We start from the raw sequence: 21712 nt of genomic DNA, 5'->3' as shown, positions 1-21712 counted from the left end.
CCATCCTATATATGTGAATTTCCAAACATTGTATTGTATAAGTTGGCACATACGTGTTTATTTGGTGATTTTAATAAAACAATGAATTCTTTTTTCCAATTTTATTTATTTTCTATTAGATTTTTAAAAAATGATTCTTAAGAAGAAAAAACCCACTATGATGTGAGAAGTCTCATAAGTCAGAAAAGCTGATATCCTCCATAAATAAGAGTCGGGGCAAAGGAAAGAGACTCCTGACTAGAAGCATCTCAGGACGCAGGGTACTAAGAGTCGCAGCAGCATGCTGTGTGGATCTTTCCAGAAGAAATTGCCTGTAAGAAGCTGACAGTCGAGCCAGGGCTCAAGCCTTTAATCCCAGCACTTGGGGCAGAGGCAGGCAGATATCTGAGTTGAAGCCCAGCCTTGTCTACAGAGAGAGAGTTCCAGAATAACCATAACTACACAGAAAAACCATGTTTCAAAAACAAAAAGAAAAAAAAGTGAGTGGTACACACTTGAGTGCTGAGTGAGCACATGACAGGAATGTTTCAATGCCATGGATGATTCCGACAGGCTTGGGCTTTGGCTTTTTACACCAGAGAAAGGAAGCAGGGGCGGGGCACTTTGATCCATGCGATATAAACATCTCTACCTTACAACGATGCTTGGAAGAGTTGAGTGAAATTTGCTTCAATTAAAAAAAAATAGAATGGGCAAGAGGGAAACAAATTTTTAAAAAGAATGAACATTGATCATTGTTTCTTCTGCATTGTGGATACACACAGTGGTTATTGGGAAACTTTTCCTATTTGTGTATGTTGAACACACATTTCATATTTTTTTTTAATTGAGGAACTTGAGAGATTGTTAGGAAAAGCAGGGAAGACACAAGACATAGTTATCAAGTGTGATAGGCCAAAGAACAACTTTGAAGGTTCGGAGGAAGAAGGGAGACCAATCTTAGTCAACTAAATGAAGATGAGCAGAAAGAACATTCTAGAAGGAGCAGGTCCATGTGCACAAGCAGAGAGACTCTAAGTGGCACTGGTCACTAGTTTTTACTAAAGAAACCAGTTGACCCTAGTTTGCTCGGAGCATTTTTACTTTCAGCTCTGAAATCTGGCATTGGAAAACCCATCCATCTCCACACATGGAGGGTTGGTCACCCTAGTGTCCATGGTTATGTGGAAAATCGTATTGACCAGGAAAGGGGCAGCAGATCTTAGCTAGAGAAATTATGAGCTACAGACTTGGAAATGAGTCTGAAAATTGCTGGGACCTGTTTACTGCCCCATCAACACCAAACCTCAACTCAGGACACCCAGAACCTCCTGCCCTAGAACAAATTGGCTTCTCACTTCCTCTGTTCTGCTAGAGCGAGCCTACAGATGGCATAGTTGCTGTCTGAGTCTGACCCCTAATTTCAACTTAACTTATGTCTATATTCTGCATGCATACATTGTGAATATACACCTCACATGTATATTCTTAGGCAATTGAAATATGCATCTTCTCATTCATTCACTGTTAAAAACAAACTCCATGGTGGCAACCAGCAAGATAGCTCAGTAGATAAAGGTGCTCACCATCAAGCCTTTGATCAAGGCAGTCAATCTGAATGGTAGATGGAAAAAAGAAAAACTCTACTTCCACCAGGCGGTGGTGTAGCACGCCTTTAATTCCAGCACTTGGGAGGCACAGACAGGCAGATCTCTGTGCGTTCAAGGCCAGCCTGGTCTACAGATTAAGTTCTAGGACAGGCTCCAAAAGCTACAGAGAAACCTTGTCAAATAAATAAATAAACCTACAGCCAACACTGCCAAGTTGTCCTTTGACCTCCCCACACACCTGTTTTGTCACACACACCTGACACACACACACAAGATAAATAAATGCAAATTTAAATTCAGAATGATAACATCCAATAAATAAATTGGTCAATTAATAAATTAAAGCTTAGAGACCTAATTTATGCAAGGCCAAACAGAGAATCACAATGTACCTCCTTATCTGCCATGTGGGGCTTTGTAAATAATGAATTATTATATAGATAAAATGCCTAAAATAATGACTAGCATGGAAGAAATCAATTAGGGCTTACGGATCAACTCTTATCGATGGTTAGTTTTGCCCCACATAACCACACCCTGCAGAAAAAGAAAGCATAGAATTCTGAGTTTAAAGGAGAATAAGTTCTTGTCTGCATTGCAGAGCAATTTCTCCCAGGGCTCCTTGGCGCATGATAGCTCCAGTTTTATAAGCTGATCTGAGTATAAAGTAAGAGGCACCAACATTAGAGAAGTGACATCCACTAAATGCTTCAAACTCGAACTCCCCCGAGCCCTCCCTACTAGCTGTTCCCTCCTTGGCTCCCTAAGCAGAAGTGCTCAATTGTCACAGAGGAGCCAAGCTTGCTCGCATAGCCCATTCCTCTCCCTGCAAGGCCTTCCCTGGCTAGAGATCCCCACCACCACCACCATCTTTGCAAGTTAAGGAAATCAAGACACCTGAGATGGAAGAGCCCATGACTTTGATCTTGACCTGAAGCTTCCGTGGATGACTCTTGGGGAAGTCATTTTACAGTCCACAGGGGAAACACCCCACCCAATATACCATTGCTAGTAGCGAGGTTCCCTCCCCAACCTCACTGCCCTACTAACAATGACTTCCATGTTCTTAAGACAGTCGGGAGAAGGGCAGCAGTCAGTCTGGCCACCAGAATCTTAGATAATATCGATCACACGTTGTCCATCAACATCTTGAGAACCAGCCACACCACAGCTCACACCGGCTTCCCCGAGCATGGGCTGATGGGATCATACAGTGGAAGGCTTTGTGCCATGTTTTGCTTCCTTATCTTCACAAATACAACTGGCCTCTCACAAAAAAAGCAAAGGGGGCACTATCGTGCCAGATGGGAGAAGCATGAGGGACCTGCTTTGCCAGCGCCTTGCGCCCCACAGACAGACACCTGGTCTACTGGTGTTTTGCAGTGACTCGTGCTTGTGAGCCCTGGGATGTCTCCAGAGGCATTTCTCTCATCCTGGAGCTAAAGATGTTCCCTAACTCTACACATACGTCTCCAACATCCAACACAGGTAGAGAGGCCCATATCTCACCATCAATCCTGCCTCAGCAGGCTCTGAGCCAGGCATAACAGATAACCTACCACCTGCACCTTGAGCCTCCTCCAACCCAGATCCTCCCAGGACTGCTGAGCACAGGTCGGGAGTCATCCTGCCCATCCATCAGCAGTCAAGTACACACTTCTACTGAAACTCAAAGGCACACTGCAGAAAAGCTTCATTAATTTTTCACAAGATTTGTCTAATAGTGGCTGAGCAGAGCTGAGAAAGCCACATTCAAGTGCCGGTGCCAACAGCCTGCAAAGAGTTAACCCATTAGGCCACATCCTGGTGAGCTCATCCCTGCCGGAGCCTGCTCAGTGGCTGGGATTCGGCAGCACACTGGCTGGATGTGGCCAGGGTGGCTTTCTCCAGCTGGGATGAAGGACTTGAGCAGAAACTCAGCGCCGGCTTCTTCCCTGTGTGAGCGCCCACTGAGTCCCAGGTCGCCCATCTTCCCCCGGGTCACTGTGCACGGTAAGTAAGGAAAAGAACCCCCACCCCCGCAGCCCTTCTGTAGTGCCTCCCTGGAAGAAGGAAGGTTTGAAGTTTGCTTTAAGAGTGTGTTGAGTCTCTGAAGTGGAGTTGGAAGGCAGTGTGAATATCAGAGACTGAGATGGGACAAAATCAGCTTCAAGCCGGTTGCTGGGACTACCGGGAAAGACAGGCAGAAGTGCGGTGAGCCGGGTGCCTCTCACTGTGCATCTGGGAAAAGATAGCGTATGTTTGGGCAACTCCCAGCCTTCCACCCTTGGAAGTCGTTAAAGGGAAGGAGTGAACAGGGACCCTCTGACCCGGCAGGAGCAAAGGTGCCAAATTGTGAAGTGCAAGGACACCCATAGACCCCGATGTACCAGGTACAGACCATCTGCCCCCTGGGCATCCTACATCCGACTTCGGCAGCTGCGGGCTTGTCCCTCCTTCCTGCAGGTGTGGCCGGCACCCACGGCAGGTGCCGCAGAAACAGGTGGAGTACCCTGGCTTGGACAGTCTTCCTTTTAGAAAGGAGGGACTAAGACAGGTACATAAAAGCCCAGACAAAGGCATGGCTCCCTCAGGCAGAGGAGGGCCTTGGGGACTCCGCCCCTCAGTAAAATCAAATGTAACCTTACATTTCCCCTGAGCTGTTTTTCCGCTCTGTAGCCCCACAGGGCCCATGTACTAGTTGTGTGGCCTGAAGAGCAAGGTGTGTGGTGTCCTCAAGATAACTCTGACCTTAGAGAAGAAAGTCCCCTTCCTGAGAGTGCTGTGAGCTGGGGACAGATGACGGTGAGGCCATGTTGACAGCAGCGACACACTCCACACTCTCCAGTCTCTACACTATCGGGCCAGGCACAGGGTCACACGCGCCTTATCAGGGGACTAGACATCACCAAATGAACTCCTGGAAGTGGGGCAGTACAGCAGCTGGAGCTGAGCAGGGTGACAATGGCAAATTCAGGGAGAGAGAGAGAGAGAGAGAGAGAGAGAGAGAGAGAGAGAGAGAGAGAGAGGCTTCCCACCCACACTGGGTCCTGCTCGGGAATATGAAACCATGCCCATTCCATTATGCAAAGCCTGTGGCCTGCCTTCCGCCCTCCCCACCGGTCTACCGGCCTCCCTGCTCTGAGGTCATCTGCACCCTCCCCTGTCCTCTCCTCCATGTCACCAGGTCCTTGCAGCTCCCAGAATAGCCGGGTTCCTATCAGAGCTCTCTTAGGTGGAAGGGTCTGGGGAGGAGGGACAGAGGAGTCAGATAACTCCAGGCCTGAGTGAAGCAACACAGTGGGGCCTCTTTTTAACATCAAGGTAGCTAAATGTGTTTGTTGTGCGTGGGGCGCCCAGTTTCCACTTGAATTTTTAGTCGACAGTGGATGCACTTGGGGTAGGTGTTATCCAAATCAGTGCTAGGTCACTCTGATGCTTAAAGAAAAAGTATCTATTGTTAGTTTGAAATCAAATTCGGCTAACCATTTTGTCCTTGCACTTATGAGATGAGAACCCCATCTAAACTGATCCCACATTTCAGCTCATTCCAATGAAGGCAGTGGCGCCATGAGAGAGCTGGGGAGTGAATTCCAAAGCAACAGTGGCCAGCTATAGAGTGCCAGGGTTCTAGAAAGGAAGACAGTAAAGAGGAAGAAAAAAGCCAAGTTCCATCCCCTAGGAAGAATATCAAATACCAGATTTTGAGGTCCAGCATCTGGGAGCCTCAGTTTCCTAATCTGTAAAATGGGAATGAGGTTAACTGTACCCTGCCCCCTCACAGTGGTAGGAGACCTCAGAGACCCTCCAGGTAAAGAAAAGCACCACGTGCCAGATACTGTATCCTCCGTGGCGGTGGTGGTGGTGGTGGCTTTGTGGCCACTCTGCTACAGGCCTCTTACTGCCCTCACGGGCCCAGCTCAGGACTCAGCATCCCATCCCATGGCTCCTCAGCTTATCACAGCCCCCGCCCCCTGCCCTGCCGCTCACCCCTCACCCCTCACCCAAACACCCATCATGGCAGCTCTGCTCATTGACTGTGCTCCAATTAAAGAGTCCTCCCTTCTCACTCTTCCCTCGATTTGAAAATGAAAGACAAAAATGCCACTCAGAGAGTAGTATCAACCTTAACTTGGGCTCTGGAGCCACAGACACCCAAACCTACAGTCCAACCTGTCTTTCTGCTCACCTAATTGCTCAGTACTCTCTGATCTTCCGTTTCTCACCTGTGAAATGGGGGTGTGGTAGTTGCACCTCCCTCAGTGACTTCCTAGAAAGACTTGGTAGAGGAAAACAGCTGGTGCCCAGCGAAAGGGACTGAGTGGTAGTTACTATCGGTGTTGACAGCGGAGTCTGGTATGAACCTAGGCCACCAGGGGGCAGTCTTCGTGAGTCGAGATTCTTAATGGGAAGCACAAAGCAGAGGATGTAGGTCTGGCCTCCTTCCCACCAGAGTCAGCAGCTGCCTCTTAACTGTCACTGTACTGGCTGCTCTCATTCGGGGGGCGATGATTTACAACAGGCACGTGGAAAAGAACAGGGTCAGCGATCTAGAGATACAAAGCCAGCCAGCCAGGTTTCAACCCTCAAAGGCTCCAACCAAAACTGGAAATAAAACTAACTCTCTGAGTAAATTGCTTTGTAGATGCATGCGAAACCCTATCCTACCCTGCCCAAAACTTCTCTATTTATTTAACCATTTAGCAAAGTTCTGAGCCAATGCTAGACAGTACAGGAAGTTGACGAGATTCTGCTTCAGCCCCAAAGGACCGGGGAAGAAAGAGCCTCTCGAACCACAAGGGTACTCCTATCCAGTCATCTTCAGAGCCGTGATTCACTTCTTCCCCTTACAATTCCTCCCATTAAGTGATGCATTTCAGGCCTTTCGGACTCTACTGCAGGAGAAACGTATTCAGTCCGTCTTATCTTAGCCACTCATTCTCATTCTCAGCCTGCAGGTCATCCACAACAAGCCATTGGCTGGAGGGTGGGTATTGAATGTGTGAGGAAAAAGCCAAAACTTCCCTCTCACAGTCACATGTCCTCTCCCATTTCCATATTTGGCATCTCCATATTCCTCCAGGTACACAGAGGCAGGGAGGAACTGGCAAGAAGGTGTCCTTCTATCTGCCTGCACGCAACTCCCTGAGCATCTTCTAGTTGCTCCCTCCATACCTGCACTGTTCTGAGCTTTGTCAGTCTAGCTGGTTCTTAGCTACTTCTAGAACATCAGAGGAATGGGAATGCACAGTGTTTGTGTTCTTCTGTTGCTGTTCCAGGATGTCTTTGAGGCTCATGCATAATGTTATTATGTGTGTCAGAAGTTGAAACATTCCATTGCACAAATATCCCCCAATTTATTACCCTCCCCCAACGTAAAGCTTCTACGAATATTCTTACAGGTTTTTTTGTTTGTTTGTTTGCTTGACTCTTTTGTTTACATATGTGCTTAATATTTAGGAGTAAAACAGCTAGGTCAAGGGACAGGTATGTGTTGAACTCCACGAGACTCCTAGTCTGCACAGCAGTGCAGGAAAGCTCTGGTTGGTCTCCACACCGGGCAGCAAGAGTGATGGTGAGAGATTTTGACACTTTAGCTACTCTAGTGCAGGCACGCTGCTGTCTCCTTGGTCTTTGCGTTGCACTGTCCTATCAAATGCCAGTGTCGCTTCTTCATGGGTGTTTGTGTTCGTTTTTTGTCTTGTTATGGGCCTGATAATATCTTGCCCATTTTTGGTTGTTGGAGAGAGACAGATCCCTAGAACATATTGAACAGACCTATTACCTTCTGCCACACTTCTGCCATTCCACACTTGGGGGAAGATGTCCCCTTTTGATGATTTCCTTAGGGGGAAAGCACAAGTTTTTAAAGCCAATGGCAACTTCTTTTTTTTTTTAATTTTTTATTTATTTCCATTTTCTGTGTGAATGTTCTGCATGGTTACCTGCATACCAGAAGAGGGCATCAGATCCTATTAGAGATGGTCGTGAGCCACCAAGTGGTTGCTGGGACTTGAATGCAGGACCTCTGGAGGAGCCGCCAGTGCTCTTAAGCCCTGAGCTATCTCTCCAGCCCCTCCAATGGCAACTCCTTAACCCCATGTCTAACAGACTCTGGGGAAAGGAACCGAGTCCTCCGCTCAGATACAATTTTAATAACACTAGTCTTCATGAATGAGCTAAGGAATTGCCGCACGAACCCTTGTGGAATCTTCTTTAAGAACAATATCCCAGGTTGTTAGGGGACGGAGGTTGGCAAAGCTCTGTGAGCTCAAAATCTCGTCAATACAGTGAGTTCTCACCCAGCTAGGGCTACATAGTGAGACCCTGTTTCAGAGGGAGAGAGACAGAAAGAGAAAGAGAGAGAGACTGGCCCAGAGCCATCATGATAGCTCAACCAGTAAAGACACTGGTCATGGAGCCTGATGACCTATGTTCTGTACAGGGATCCACACGGTGGAGGACTAGAGCCTCCTCCCACAAGCTGTTATCTGGCTTCAACACATCAGCTGTGCGCATGTGTGCCCGCATAAACACATGTGTAAAAAAGAACAATGATGAGCCACCTACTGACCTCACCTGTTTCCAAACCAAAAGAAGCAATCGTCTTTCAGGAATGGCAGAGGCTTTCAGAATGTTCCTATGGTGTTCCTAAGCCACAGGCCCCCTCTGTTCTCTCCTAATTCCTCCCCTAGTGCCTTCTGGACCTTAGAGTTTCTCATAAAGAATTTCCCCAACTCTTCCAAGTTCCCTGTGATACTGATTCCTTCCTTTGACGTGAATTAAATGTGGACTAACAGAGCCACTGTCTGCCATGTAGCTCCTCCCCCAGAGCCTCCCAGAAAGGGAGCACTCCTTCCTTCGCTCACAAGCCCTAAGAACCATCATCCCAGTTCCCCAATGTGCTTCCAGGCTCTGCTTTATCACCCTCCTGATAGAAACCTCCCGTTGGAGAACCGTGGTACATCTGTCAGAGGGCTTCCAGACTCCAAGGATCAAGGCTGGACTTAAATTTGAGTTTCAGAAAAACAATAAGCACTGTGACAGTGTGAGTCACAATATAATATACTACTGAAAGCACACTTTCTACTTTTAAGACTATCTGTTTCCTGTCTCAAGTTCAAGTCTAACCGAACATTCTTCCTTTCATCTGGCAACGCTGTGTGTTGTGTATTCCACCCATCTCTGTTAACTGGAACCACCGGCTAAACATTAACATTTTCTACGCACCTTGCCCCTGGGCTCATAGTTGTCTTCCCGTCTTGTCCTGCTGTCTCTGTGTGCCTCCCTCCATCTCCATGGCTACAGCCAAACACCAAGCTGCCCTGTCTTTAGCCTGAACTGCTTGCAAGTGTCTCTAAATCACTGTCCAAACTTCTTGGCTTCCTCTGCACCTCTCCATCCTGCAGCCAGAGTGATCTACCTAGTGTGCAATCATGCAGCTGATCTCTCCTCCTGCCTAGCCCTCCGCTGCTTTCTGTTGCCTCTCTTTGCCTGCTCCTTGATGTCTTCTGTCAGAGCTACTCGCTGTGGTGAATGTTTGAGGCTTTGCTGACTCTGAGCGTGCATTAAATCCACTGAAATTACAAAGCAGAAGCAGCAGTAGACAGCACATAAACAAGTGAGTTTAGCAGTAGTAACATTCCCCCTCCCCGAAGAAAGAAAAGAAAATTAACTACTTGTTTAAGATTCCAAAATTCTACTTTTGGGCAATCGTAATGTATTGCAAAATACTCCTGTGAACTCTTCGATCATTGTGAGGGTGTCTCTTGGGACTGGAGAGATGACTTAGCAGGATTAAGAGCACTTACTGTCCTTGCAGAGGACCTGGGTTCTAGTCTCGGCACCCACATAGTAGCTCACAACCATCCATAGCTGCAGTTCCAAGGGTTACCTCTTCTGACTTCTTCTGACACCAGGCACACACACAGTCCAATACATACATGCAGGCAGAATATTCACATACTTAAACTTGATAATAATAAATCTGAAAATAAAAAAAATAACAAATCTCTGAACTGCTTAGCTGGGCTTAGTGCTACACACCTGTAATACCAGCTGTTCGTGAGGCTGAGGCAGGAAGATTGCAAGTTTTACTCTGTCCTGAGCAAGTCAACAAGACTCTGTCGAGAGAGAAAGAGAGAGAGAGAGAGAGAGAGAGAGAGAGAGAGAGAGAAAGCAGGTGTGTGCAGCAAGCACACTGGGGGTGCAGGTGCACCTCAATGGGAAATCACTTGTCCAGCATGTGTAAGGCCCTAGGTTCAATCCCCAACACCACAAAAATTAATTTATTTACTTCTTAATAAGTCAAGTGCAGTGTTCTTGCTCTGCAACCTGTTTATAAGCAGGTGGTAAGCACAACTGCCCAGCACCTTCCATCACTTCCTTCCAGCTCCACTCTGTGCTTCCTAACCCTCCAAACTGTGCACATCTCCCCATCTCCATGGCTACAGACAAGTACCAGACTGCCCCGTCTCTCACCTGAGCAACCACTTCTAAGTGGCTCGGTCTCCGGGACTGGGCTTCCGCCTGCACGCGCAGGCGCATCATTCAGCAATCCTCTTCCTTCACGCTCAACAAGCACTCTTGCCTGTGACAGGGTTGGATTCTGCACACTGCCCCTCACCCAGTGTCACGGTCTCTCCTCCACCTCCCTGTGCCTAAACCCCTGAAGGGTCCATTAGCTTTCTTCCTGTAAGCTACTTTTCCCCCAAGAGCTTTTCTGAGAGTCCCCAAGACCAGCATCACCCTGTAGGTGTTCCGCGGTGTTCCTCTTCCACTTGCCCCACTTGTTAGCATCAACATCTGCCACTGTGTTCTCCTGCATTTGGTCTATCTGGTGCCCAGCTCCATCCCTGGCACATAAAAGGCCCGAACTAATGTTTTCAGTTGTCAGACTGGTGGGGTGTGTTGGTACATGGCTGCATTTTCAGCATTCAGGATGCGAGAAGAGGTCAGTCAGGAGTTCCAGGCCATCCTTGGAACTACGTGGGAAATTCCCCAACCTAGGCTCCGTGAGATTCTGACAGGGAAAAAAAGACAAAAGCAAAAACAAAAAACAAACAAACAAACAAACGAAAAAAACCTAAGTGTTTAAGTGATTTTAAATGACCTCACACAAAGATGTTCAAAAGTGTTTAAGGGAATAGATGTGCTAATTACTCTGATTTAATTCGGCACTTGTTGGGGAGCTGGTTCCGGGACCACCCCCGTGGATACCAGAATCTAAGGACATGCAAGACACTTATGTAAAATGGTGCAAAATATGTTTAGCAGCAAACGCACATCCTCCTGCATACTCTAAATGGTCTCCGAGTCCTCTCTACATAATTGTGTTAGGCTGTGTCCCAAGGGGAAATGTCTGCCTCCTGACTGCCTTCCCCCTGCTGGCCTGTAGCTGTGGATACCTGCTCGGAACACTCAACAGGGCCCTCATGGGAAACCCGGGCCTTCTGCGGTGCTCTTCCTTCGCCCTTACGAGGCGATCATCATCATAGATGGAAACTGTTGTTCTGGGGAACTGTTTAGGAAGTGTCGGTAAGGAGAAAAGCCTGTGTGTTCAGTACAAACGAGATTGTTCTCAAGTTGTTTTTTTTTTCCAAAGTTGGTTCGATCTGTGGGTGCTGAGATCCAACTATGTATGCAGATCTAAACATCCTATTGGAGAGATGGGTATGGTTGGGTATGGTGGGCACGCCTTTAATCACCACAGGTGGAAGGCAGAAGCAGGCAGATCTCTATGAGTTCGAGGCTAGTCTAGTCTGCATAGTTCCAGGCCAGCAGCCCTGAAGTTCCCACAGCACCCACTTCCAGCATCGACCCCCACCCCAAGTGGCCACTCTCCAGGCCTCTCCTAGCACAAATAGCTTTATTTGGTTTTGAATCTTCGCTAAATGGAATCTTGTAGCCGAGACTCTCAGCATCTGTGTGAGACCCCTCTTGGGACCCCTTCCCTCTCTGAAGATGGCAGCAGCCTGTCGCAGTTTAGCAGCACGCCGAAAGGAGGCTCCACCTACCAGCCCCCCTTGAGGCTTTCTAATTTGGCCCCTGGGAGCCGCACATCCTTCTCAAATTACTGTCCAGAAGGCAACAGACATTCAAATCTACCTTTGTTCTGAGGCCCAGCTGTGAGCCTTTCACTGTCCTTACCAGTCCCTCCCAGGTCCAGATCACCCCCCCCCTCGCAGTGTCTAGAACTTGAAAAGTTACCACCTCTCTCCACCAAGGCCTGCCCTCTCTGGGTTGCCTTTCTGTCCCCTTCCTCTAAAAAGCACACCAGTCATTGGATTCAGATCCCATTGACGCAAGACGCTCTGTCTCTATATTCTTTTTCTTTGTTTTCATTACCCTCTTTGGTAGGAAATCACCCTGGAATTTCTTGCCCTCTTCTCTGTCAGGGGTACGGATGGCAGGACACCAGTGTTTTTGGTGAGGCACCTGTTTCACAGCTGTCCCAATATTTTTTTCCAGTTAAAATTTTTTATGAATATGCTTTGATCATGCTTCCCTTCCTTCAACTCCTCCCACATCCTTCCCATCCAAAATTTATGCTCGCTCTCGCTCTCTGTGTGTCTCTGTCTCTCTCTCTGTATGTCTTCTTTAACCTTAAAAATCATCTTAGAAGGGTGGTGGTGGCACATGCCTTTAATCCCAGTACTCAGAAAGCAGAGGCAGGTGGATCTCTATGAGTTCAAGGCCAGCCTGGTCTACAAGAGTTAGTTCCAGGACAGGCCACAGAGCTACAGAAAAACACTGTCTCAAAAAACCAAAAAAAAAAAAAAAAAAAAATCTGGGTGTGCTAGCGAATAGAGCATAACACTGCAGTGAGTGAGGGGTTCCCTGAGACACACAAACTAAACCCCAGTATCTTATTCAAGGCTCAAAGGGTTGGTCTCTCTGGACCAGATCCCTAGGTGTGAACCCCAATCTCAGCTGTGACATCAAGATCAGCTCCTTTGAGCTAAGTGCTCCTCTGTGATCCAGGTGCCCTGGAGGCACAGGAGAAACCCCACCCCCACAATGTGCAAGGAGATGGGAGGAAAGGCCTGCATGCAGCAGTGTGGTGCCTTACATCAATGACGGCACTCCCGGGTAACGTCTGGCCATGCATGACGTCATTTATAAACTGTCATGAGTGAGGTCCTGGCATCTGATAAGTGGTGGCCCCAGATGCCACTAAACATCCCGCAATTGTATAGACTCCACATCTGTGGCAATGAAATTCCGAATCCAAAATGGCCACAGAGTTCCTGTTCAGAAACTGTGACCCAAATGAGCTGGTCCAAGGACAGTTTCTTAAGAGAATGTTAATAAAACATTGAAAAACACAACCCTTAAAATTGGTGATTAATGGAAACCTGAATGTCAGAGCTCGAATCAACTAATCGTTCACGGGCCAATCCAAAACAACCTTGGAAGTTAGTTACCCAGCCCAACTCCTTCATCTCACCGATGAGGAAACAGGCACCCAGAGAGAAGCTTGTCCTCGACCGTTACAACATGCCAAATGGGGTCACAGCGGTGTCAGTACAACAAGCCAAATGGTGGTAGAGTGTTTTGTTTGTGAATTTGTCAATCACAGCAACACTAAAAGATCAGTCCTCTATGATTCCTATTTTGTATGTAGGGCTACAAATTGTCTAGAGGTTTAGGTACCTGCCCAGAGTCCTACAGTTCATAAATTTCTGTCCTACCCCAACCCCACTCTGGGCTCAGGAACAAAAGACCTGAATCTTTTCATGCATAGAGACTCCCTAGAAATGTGAATGACTGGGCCCAATTCTTCCCAGCACTAAGTCTAAGCATGGCCCTGTCCTGCCGGTCCCCTCTGTCCATAGTTTCCCCTTACCTGAATCCTGGTCACAGAGAGAGAAGACATGGAGGGGGGAGGAATAACCCTAGTCCTTGATCCAAGTGACTCCTGCAGTATCTCTCCTTTAGTGACCACCAACAAAAACCTGCCTCTTCAGTCCCAAAGATACACTCTTTCCCCATGTAAGGCATCTCAGTTAGTGTTCCCATTCTTTAGGATTCTGTGAGTCCCATTATGATAGACAGATAGACAGATAGATAGATAGATAGATAGATAGATAGATAGATAGATAGATAGATACATAGATACATAGATACATAGATACATACATAGATACATAGATAGATAATAGATAGATAGATAGATAGATAGATAGATAGATAGATAGATAGATAGATAGATAGATGGATGGATAGATAGATAGATAGATACATAGATACATAGATACATAGATAGATAATAGATAGATAGATAGATGGATGGATGGATAGATAAATAGATGGGTGGATAGGTAGATAGATGACAGATAATGCAATGCACACATACATAGATGACAGACTAATGACAGAAGAATGGATACAAGATAGCTCAATTACAGACTGAGAGTTGTATAAGAAGAAAAGAACGAAAAAGAAATAATAAATAATAAAGAAAAATGGCCATGACCAGAGGAAATAGATATAAGAGAGAGAGACAAACATCTACACAGACTTTTCCTCATCAAGTACAACTAGTAACAAAATCAATAATCATCTTCCATTCCCATGGCATTTCATAAAATAAAGATTACTCCAGTGTCAGGAAGAGAAGGGAAGGCTTACTTTCAAAGTAGTTTAACCTGAATAACTATGGAAGGAAATGAAAACCTATCAACAGTGCTCTGCCTCCCACGTACGGAAGCCAGTGTCAGGGAATTACAAACCCAAGTCCCCTAAATTCAGTGAAAAGTCACTTCAGGATGACTGAAGTTCCAAAGTGGAGAATTCAAAACGTTGCCCACACTCCATCACGCTTCTGACTGCAGCCTCAGCTCTTGCAAAGTGAAGCTAAGCTAGTAACCATGTTGAAGAGCCAAAGAGAAGATGTGGGGTGCTTCCAGCAAGCCTAGTGAAGGTGCCACCCTCTTCTCAGAATCATCCCCCTGCCTCCAAACTGGCACCTTCTGTATAGGAGGCCCTGTCACACCCCATTTAGCAGTTCAGGGGAACAGGCCCTTCCTGGTCCAGCCTCAGCTCTTTTCCCAGGTACAACTGAGAACCACTATCCCTTTTCCCCCAACTTCAGCCTCTCTAACATCAGTGTCTTCCCTAGTTCTCTCCTATGAATGGGTACCCAGGGAAATCCTGAGGAAGACCAGACACTCTCCAGTGACCCCAGGTTGCAATAAGCAACCCCCAAGGTTTTCCAGGATGTTTTATGTCTCTTCCCTACCCCCATCCCACAAGAGAGAAGATCCACCTTTTAAATGATGGCTTAGCTTATGCAAATGTCCATTCCCAAAGGAAGCCAGCACCCCTGTGCCTATGGTTACGAAAACACCATGGCAGTTTTTGAGAGCAAAGGCTCAAATATTCCCTCTCGGTGGACAGCATCTGAATGTGAATATCTAAATTCTGAGACGACTGTGGTAATTTTTATGATTTCTATTTCCTCCTGTTAGTGGGGAGGGATCTTTAATTGCTTAATCTAGAAAGTGGAAGCTGTAGGCATTGTTCTTTGAGGTGTTAGAAAATAACTCAGTGATCAGGTAAAGACTGAACTGCAATGGGTGAAGGAAGGGAGGTGGAAGGAATCAGACTGAAGCCAACATTGTAGCAAGACTGAAGAAGGAAAGCAATCTGGCACAGGGATTTGGGAGTCCCCAGCGCCAGACCGCTCTCCTTCATCCCAAACTGCGTTTTGCTCCAGAGCTGCCAACACGGTTTCCCCAAATGCATCCTGTCTTCATCATCTGGTCTGCCACCGGCCCTCTCACCAGCACCATAACTGGGCTGGGAAAAGGGAATTCATTATGGCTGTGATGCCCAGCCCACCTTCCCCAGTGTTCTGACGGCTGCAGGAGACAGTCTCCCAGTCCGCGCTGGCATGTGTATGAATACTGAAGGCTCTAAATTTGTTGCAAGAAGCCCTTGGAGGAACTCATGCTGCCCAGATAGGGTGGACCTGGGTTTGATGTAGTGAACAGGAGAATGGAGGGGAGGGAGGGAAGAAAGCAGGGGAGGAGTGTGATCCAAGCTCACTCATTCTGGCAAAAGTTTACAGAAGCAGGGTGCCAGATACATCGTGGGGATGTGAGGCAAACCTCGGGACCTTCCTAGCCTTCCCTTCCTCTCAGACAAAACCCGTTCACGGTGGAGAAAGCATCTTTCATCAGTCATTCATCTCGCGTTATCTGACTGTAGACATGTGGGCTTTTACACTAGAACCCATTTCCAGTTTGAGAGACTTCGATCCCACGTTGAAGGAGTGTGAGAACACACCAGTCAGATGGAGCCGTTTCTGGCAAGCTGGCAGGACTTCTCAGCTCTGAAGTGCTTTAGTCACGTGAGAATCTGCACCCCTGAGTGGAGAAGAGAAGATGAGGGAACCCCCACGGTTTAGAGAGATGTTGGAAGAGACGGTTGAGCTGGATTGCTGGCACTTAGGTTACATACAAGTACACCTTCTGTTACCGTGACGAAATAGCTGCAAACGGCTAGTTTATAGAGGAACAGTGTTTATTTAGCTCAATTTAGAAGGTACAAGGGTCTGAATCGTTAGTGATCCCGTGTGGGCGAAGTCCCAGATCGGCGCCGGGAATTGCTCAGGCGTGTCTGGCCTCTCCTCCTTTTTTGAAAAATGCACGGAGACCCAATCACAGATACACCACGCAAACTACCTCTTCTAATGTAGCCACCACCCTAAGGCACCACCATGCACACCACAGTCAGGTTGAGGTGCCACGCTCCCAACCTTACCAGGGACCCTGGGGACACATTCAGCCGAATCCAAACCGAAACTCTGCCACAACAGTTTCAATGTGGGTTCAGTGTGTGTGTGTGTGGAGGGGGGGGGGGGGGAGGGTGAGTTTGCAGGATAGAAAATCATGTGACATGCTGCGGAAGCTGAGACTCCTTAGTGAACAAAGCTCATGAAATCTCAGGTGCCTGAAGCAGCACTGACCTGCAAGTGAAAACCCAAGCTCTTGTAAACTAATTGACTCACCTCTCCCTCCAAGCCTCAGCTTTCTAATCTGTAAAATGGGACTAATAATCAGTGTGCGGGGTTGTGGTGTTGCTTCAGCCTGATGAGAAGAGTTAAAAAGACACACACACACACACACACACACACACACACACACACACACAGGCGAGTAAGGATAGATAATTGTCATCCCAACAAGCAAACAATAGCACTTACCAAACACCCAGAATATGCTGGACATCGATCCAGTGCAATCCACACCTGCTCTCCTTTAACCCTTTGAAAACCCCTGTGAGGGAGCTAATGTTATTACCCTCATTTTGTAGACAATAAAACAGAAATACAGAAAGGTTAATAATTCACTTGAGGTCACACAGCTAGAGAAAGGCTGGATTTGAAAATGATACACCACTCAATAAACTATGGTTTGTGCTTGTTTCTTCTCAAGTGTCCCTGTTCTCTGGTTTAAATAAGAAGGGTAATTATTAGAATGACAGTTATTAGCCCAGTGTGGTGATACTTGCCTGCAATCCCAGCACTCAGGGCGTAGAGGCAGGAGGATTGCAAATTCACAACGTGAACCTAGATCATACAATGAATGAGTCTCTGTCTTAGAAAACAGAGCAAGAAAAAAAAATACTATCCTGTATCACTTCTTTGAGCTTGTGTGTGAGAGCTATATGTGTATATGTGTTCACAAGTATGGATGGGTGCACTAGCAAGTGTGAATGTATGTTGGGGGCCAGAGTGTGACAATTTGCGCCGTCCTCAATTGCTCTTCACCTTAATTTTTGAGATAGGCTCTTTTGTCGAACCTTGAGCTTGCTAATTGGGCTAGACTAGCTGGTCAGCAAGCTCCCAGGACTCCTCATCTCCATTCTAACCTTCACCCCAATGTGCTGGCCTGCCTACTTTTTAAATGGGTGCCCGGGATCCAAATGCAAATTCTCACACTGGCATAGCATGCACTTTACCCTCTGAGCCATCTCCCCAGCCCTGGGACATTTTTATTTATGCAGACTTCACCTAAATTTACCATTAACTTCAACACACGTGCATGCATGCATGCACACACGCACACACACACACACACACACACACACACACACACACATATCATATTCCCCTCCACTGAGAGCCAAGCTGGAGAGGGACACCGAGTACTGAGTACAGGAAGGACAGGAATGGATCACCTTGGCTTCACCGTCCTTTCTAACTGTCGCTAATACTAGGTGCCTGGTCTTGAGCAGCCATGACGATGGAGGTGCTCCCCAAGACCCTGGAGGTAGACGAGAAGTCTCCAGAGTCCAAGGACCTCCTGCCCAGCCAGACAGCCAGCTCCCTGTGCATCAGCTCCAGAAGTGAGTCTGTCTGGACCACCACTCCCAGGAGCAACTGGGAAATCTACCACAAGCCCATCATCATCATGTCAGTGGGCGCTGCCATTCTGCTCTTTGGTGTGGCCATCACCTGCGTGGCCTACATCTTGGAAGAGAAGCATACGGTTGTGCCAGTCCTCAAGATGACAGGGCCTGCCTTCCTGTCCTTGGGACTCATGATGCTGGTGTGTGGGCTGGTGTGGGTGCCCATCATCAAAAAGAAGCAGAAACAAAGGCAGAAGTCCAGCTTCTTCCAAAGCCTCAAGTTCTTCCTTCTGAACCGCTGAAGGCAATCTGACCAGGAGATCTACTGACCAACATCCGGCCTGCTAACCTTCTCCGTGGGGTACAACCAAGCTGATTCAGGCAAACCCTCTTGGCCCTGAGAGCAGGACAGAGCTCAGGGCTTCACCCTCACACAACCTCGCAGTGTTGCTGGCTGAGTTTCACCTGGTTTCTCCATCGCTGCTGATGCTCCCTTGGGTAGTCTCGATGTTCGCATCCCTGGCACCTGCATTTAGCCATCATTCATCCCACTTTCTCTGCCAAGGGCAGTGCATGCTGGGAAACTCTTTGGGGGCTGACTATGCTCCCAAGAAGAACTTCTTGCTGGAATTGCGTGTCTGAGCTGGAGTCCCCATCGGCATCCTTCTGGAACTAAAATTGATCAAGGATGGAAGAATGACCTCAGACCCACTGGGTTTGACAGTCTTGACGCCCTCCTTGGGTGAGACATTGACTAGCATTACAAGGGACAGAATAATTCTCATGTACCAAACATTCCAAAATCTGAACAGTGATGGGGGTTGTAGGCGGGGGACACTGTCCAGGGCAGATCATTCCTCTGGGCATAGCTCTAGAAGTCAGCTAGCCAAGGAAGTTCATTCCCGAATCCATAGTATTGACACCAGCGGCAATAGCATAGGCTAAGCGGTGTCTGTTTCCCCTTGACCCTCCAATGCCCTTCTCACGGACTGCCTTCATCTTGGCAATTAGCCAAGAACAAATGCTCCTTGTTCTAACTCCTTTCCCCTATCCCATCTCTGTCTCTATGCATTGCCAGAACAGAAGGAAGGAAAGGTCACAGATTGGACCTTGCCCTTCCTCTCAATCATGACCCAACCTGAGATGGGACGCCATGTCTGAGTGTTCCATGGAATTCCAGAGATAGCTTCACCAAAGAGGACCCCAACCTCTATCGCCCCTGCTCCTCCCCACAAGCAAGAGAGTATTTATTGAGTTTTCTTCTCTGGGCCTAGGTTGGGAACAGCCAGACCCAGTCCCTGATCTCCTCTTCCTTCTAAAAGTGAGAGAGAGGCAGACATAAGCAAGCCAGTTGGCACTACCCCATGTTGAACTCTTAGGGTGGCTATAGGAACACATGGGTCCAACATAAATTTAAAGGAAGGCAGAGAGGTTTCTGGAGACCATTCTGGTTCCTCCTAAAGACAAATGGAAAATAAGTGTTGGGAAAGGGTAAGGTGGACAAGGAAGGAGCAACTTTTACCTTGCATGTGAAAAGGCTGGGCAAAGAGGCCTCATGGAGTTAGGAGTCTGCATAGCTCCTGGATGCTGTTTCATCCCCTCTTGTCTACTTCCCTCCTGCTTTCCCAAGTGCCTTACATCCAGCTTCTCCTTGGTACACTGCAAGCTGCTGGGGTCTATAGAGACTGGGAGAGGCATCTCCAGGGGAACCCACCAAGTAGATCTAGCCCAAGAGGTAAGTGCCCTCAAAACTCCTTATAGACACCAAGAAGACATTCGGTGAAAAGCCAGGTGCCCATAACAGATCCCCCAAGCTGTGCCAGGCCAGACCAGAGACTAGGGGAAAGCACCTGATAACAGGGTGAGTGACAAGAGCTGCATTCGTTCCAGTTGACTCCCTTCATCCCTAAACCTTCAGACACTTGGGATCATCATGGCAACCTTCCTCCAAAGTCTCAGAACTTTCATAGGCAGAGTCAGAATTCATATTTATTCCTGTTGCATTCTGGGGGAAATCCATGGAGGCAGTATTTTTCTCATGATCTCTCTCTCTCTTTCACACACACACACACACACACACACACACACACACACACACATTCTTAACTAAAGAGTCAGAATTTGGGGAGCCTCTGGCCTTTCAAAGCTCACTTCAGATAGCCATGTCCTTCATTAAGACTCCTGTACACCCATCCCAGCACGCAGGCAGATCAGGACCAAATCTGGGGTTATTTCAATGTTATCACTAATTTGAGTGTTAGTACCTCGGAAACAGGACTGACATGGAAGGTAGGCCCTCTGACGAGGCCTCTCATTTCCTGGTGCTTTCATGGAAGGGAGCACGCAGATGAGCGCCCAGCCAGCTCACTTGGAGTCCACACCCCACAAACCTCATTATCCTCAGAGCTCATTATCTATGCACAGCTCTGAGGGGAGGGTCTTTGCAAACATCACTATCATGTATGCCTCAACGGAAGGGAGTTCAGGGCTAATCCTGGTGCCAGGAAATCTTCAACTTGTGGATCTCTTCTGCAGCCACATCAGTACCTGCCCATACCCCCCGCCCCTCAAGCTAAGTCCTCAGTAGACAGAAACAAAGAAGAGCCTCTGAGGAAAAAAAATACCAAATATTGGTTACCCCCTACTGGGCTCCCCACCTAAATGAGGGCCAGGAAATGGGCTGAACCACCCCAAAAGCAGCACATCGTGGAACTTTTTGCCAAAGACCATTGCCTCATGAAAGCCTGAGATGGGGGCAATCTGTAAGTGAAGCCAGGCTGGATGCCACCTTTCTGAACCAAAGCATCCTGGGCAATGACGTCAGTCATCTCACTGGTCTGAAGTCAGGGCCAGCATCCACAGCACTATCCCACCAGAATGTATTACCTGCTCCTCCTGAGGCTCCTCTGTTTGGGAGAATTTAATCTAATCTGAAGCCTAAAGGAATTAATGTCATGTCAAATTGTATTCTATTTAACAGTATCTGCCGTGTTTATCCTGTTTCACCAGGCATTTGAAGACAGTACCCACAAACCCCTCCTCCTCTAAAATGCTCCCCCATTGCCATATTTCCTCTCCCAAGAAGGGTGTTGGGGAGAAAAGAGACAGAGTGTCTCTCATGCATGCGTCCTGAGATGCCTCTCTGCAACTGGTGGCTCTCCTCTGAGGTGATGGTGGTGCAGAGGGATCTCACAAGCCCAGTATTGAGACCCAAAACTTGACCTGAAAAAAATTACATTTTAGAGTGAATTTGTGGTCTAGACAAGGGAGGCGGATACCAGGTCTTGGAGAAATGCTCCAAATGCAAAGCAAAGTAGAAAAAGATCCACTGGGGGCTTATTTTCACCTCCCACCCCAGAGGCCTGTCTGTGCTTAGCCTGTGTGGGGACAGCTGTTCATGCCTGAGACTTTCTCCCGAGACTCACAGGCAGCCTCAGAGAATCTGCCGGCCCAAGCAGCAACTGTCACTCTGTAACTAGGTTCCTTAGGTCTCCAGCAAGGAACCTCAGGTCTGAGGGACTATGCTCAGTTCTCCTGCAACCTGTAGGGACATGTAAGAGGGACAGACCCCCAGGCCTTCTCACAGTCCAGGCCTTCTACCCTAAGAGAAAGACAGGTTCACTAAAGGGTACCCCAGAATGAGATCATCTCCCTGTCCTGCAGGTTCCTCTGTAAAAACCACTAAAATGACTGCAAAATAGAAAGGAGAGTCATTATCAATGGTCCTTATCAATCAGTCACTTGTACTAAGTTGGGATTGTCTTCAATAAATGACAAAATGCCAA

At 47.6% G+C, this 21712-nt stretch overlaps 1 protein-coding gene and 1 long non-coding RNA gene across 3 annotated transcripts in view; one reads left to right on the top strand and one right to left on the bottom strand.

Moving 5' to 3' along the window:
• LOC146892959 (uncharacterized) overlaps positions 1-6025 on the bottom strand; it is a 19112-nt gene extending 13087 nt beyond the window's left edge. The window contains exon 1 of one of the 2 annotated variants that reach the window (XR_015003613.2): positions 5795-6025. This is a non-coding gene — a long non-coding RNA (uncharacterized LOC146892959). Of the gene's footprint in view, positions 1-3969; positions 4129-5794 lie in introns of those variants that run through there. The other variant, XR_015003612.2, reaches the window with a different exon arrangement.
• On the top strand, positions 3332-21712 carry Pirt (phosphoinositide interacting regulator of transient receptor potential channels). The gene is made up of 2 exons (XM_085695116.2): positions 3332-3581; positions 17796-21712. The coding sequence occupies exon 2, from the start codon at positions 17816-17818 to the stop codon at positions 18227-18229; it is 414 nt and encodes a 137-aa protein (XP_085551242.2). The 5' UTR covers positions 3332-3581; positions 17796-17815; the 3' UTR covers positions 18230-21712.

This window comes from Myodes glareolus, chromosome 9 (assembly GCF_982192425.1).
Source record: "Myodes glareolus chromosome 9, mMyoGla1.1, whole genome shotgun sequence".
NCBI classification, from domain to species: Eukaryota; Metazoa; Chordata; class Mammalia; order Rodentia; family Cricetidae; genus Myodes; species Myodes glareolus.
The sequence above is the reverse complement of the archived record's forward strand: the minus strand, read 5'-3'. Positions and strand labels throughout refer to the sequence as shown.

What these genes read in the sequence shown, in the direction of transcription:
- Pirt (XM_085695116.2), top strand. Translation starts at nt 17,816, where the DNA reads ATGACGATGGAGGTGCTCCCCAAGACCCTGGAGGTAGACGAGAAGTCT.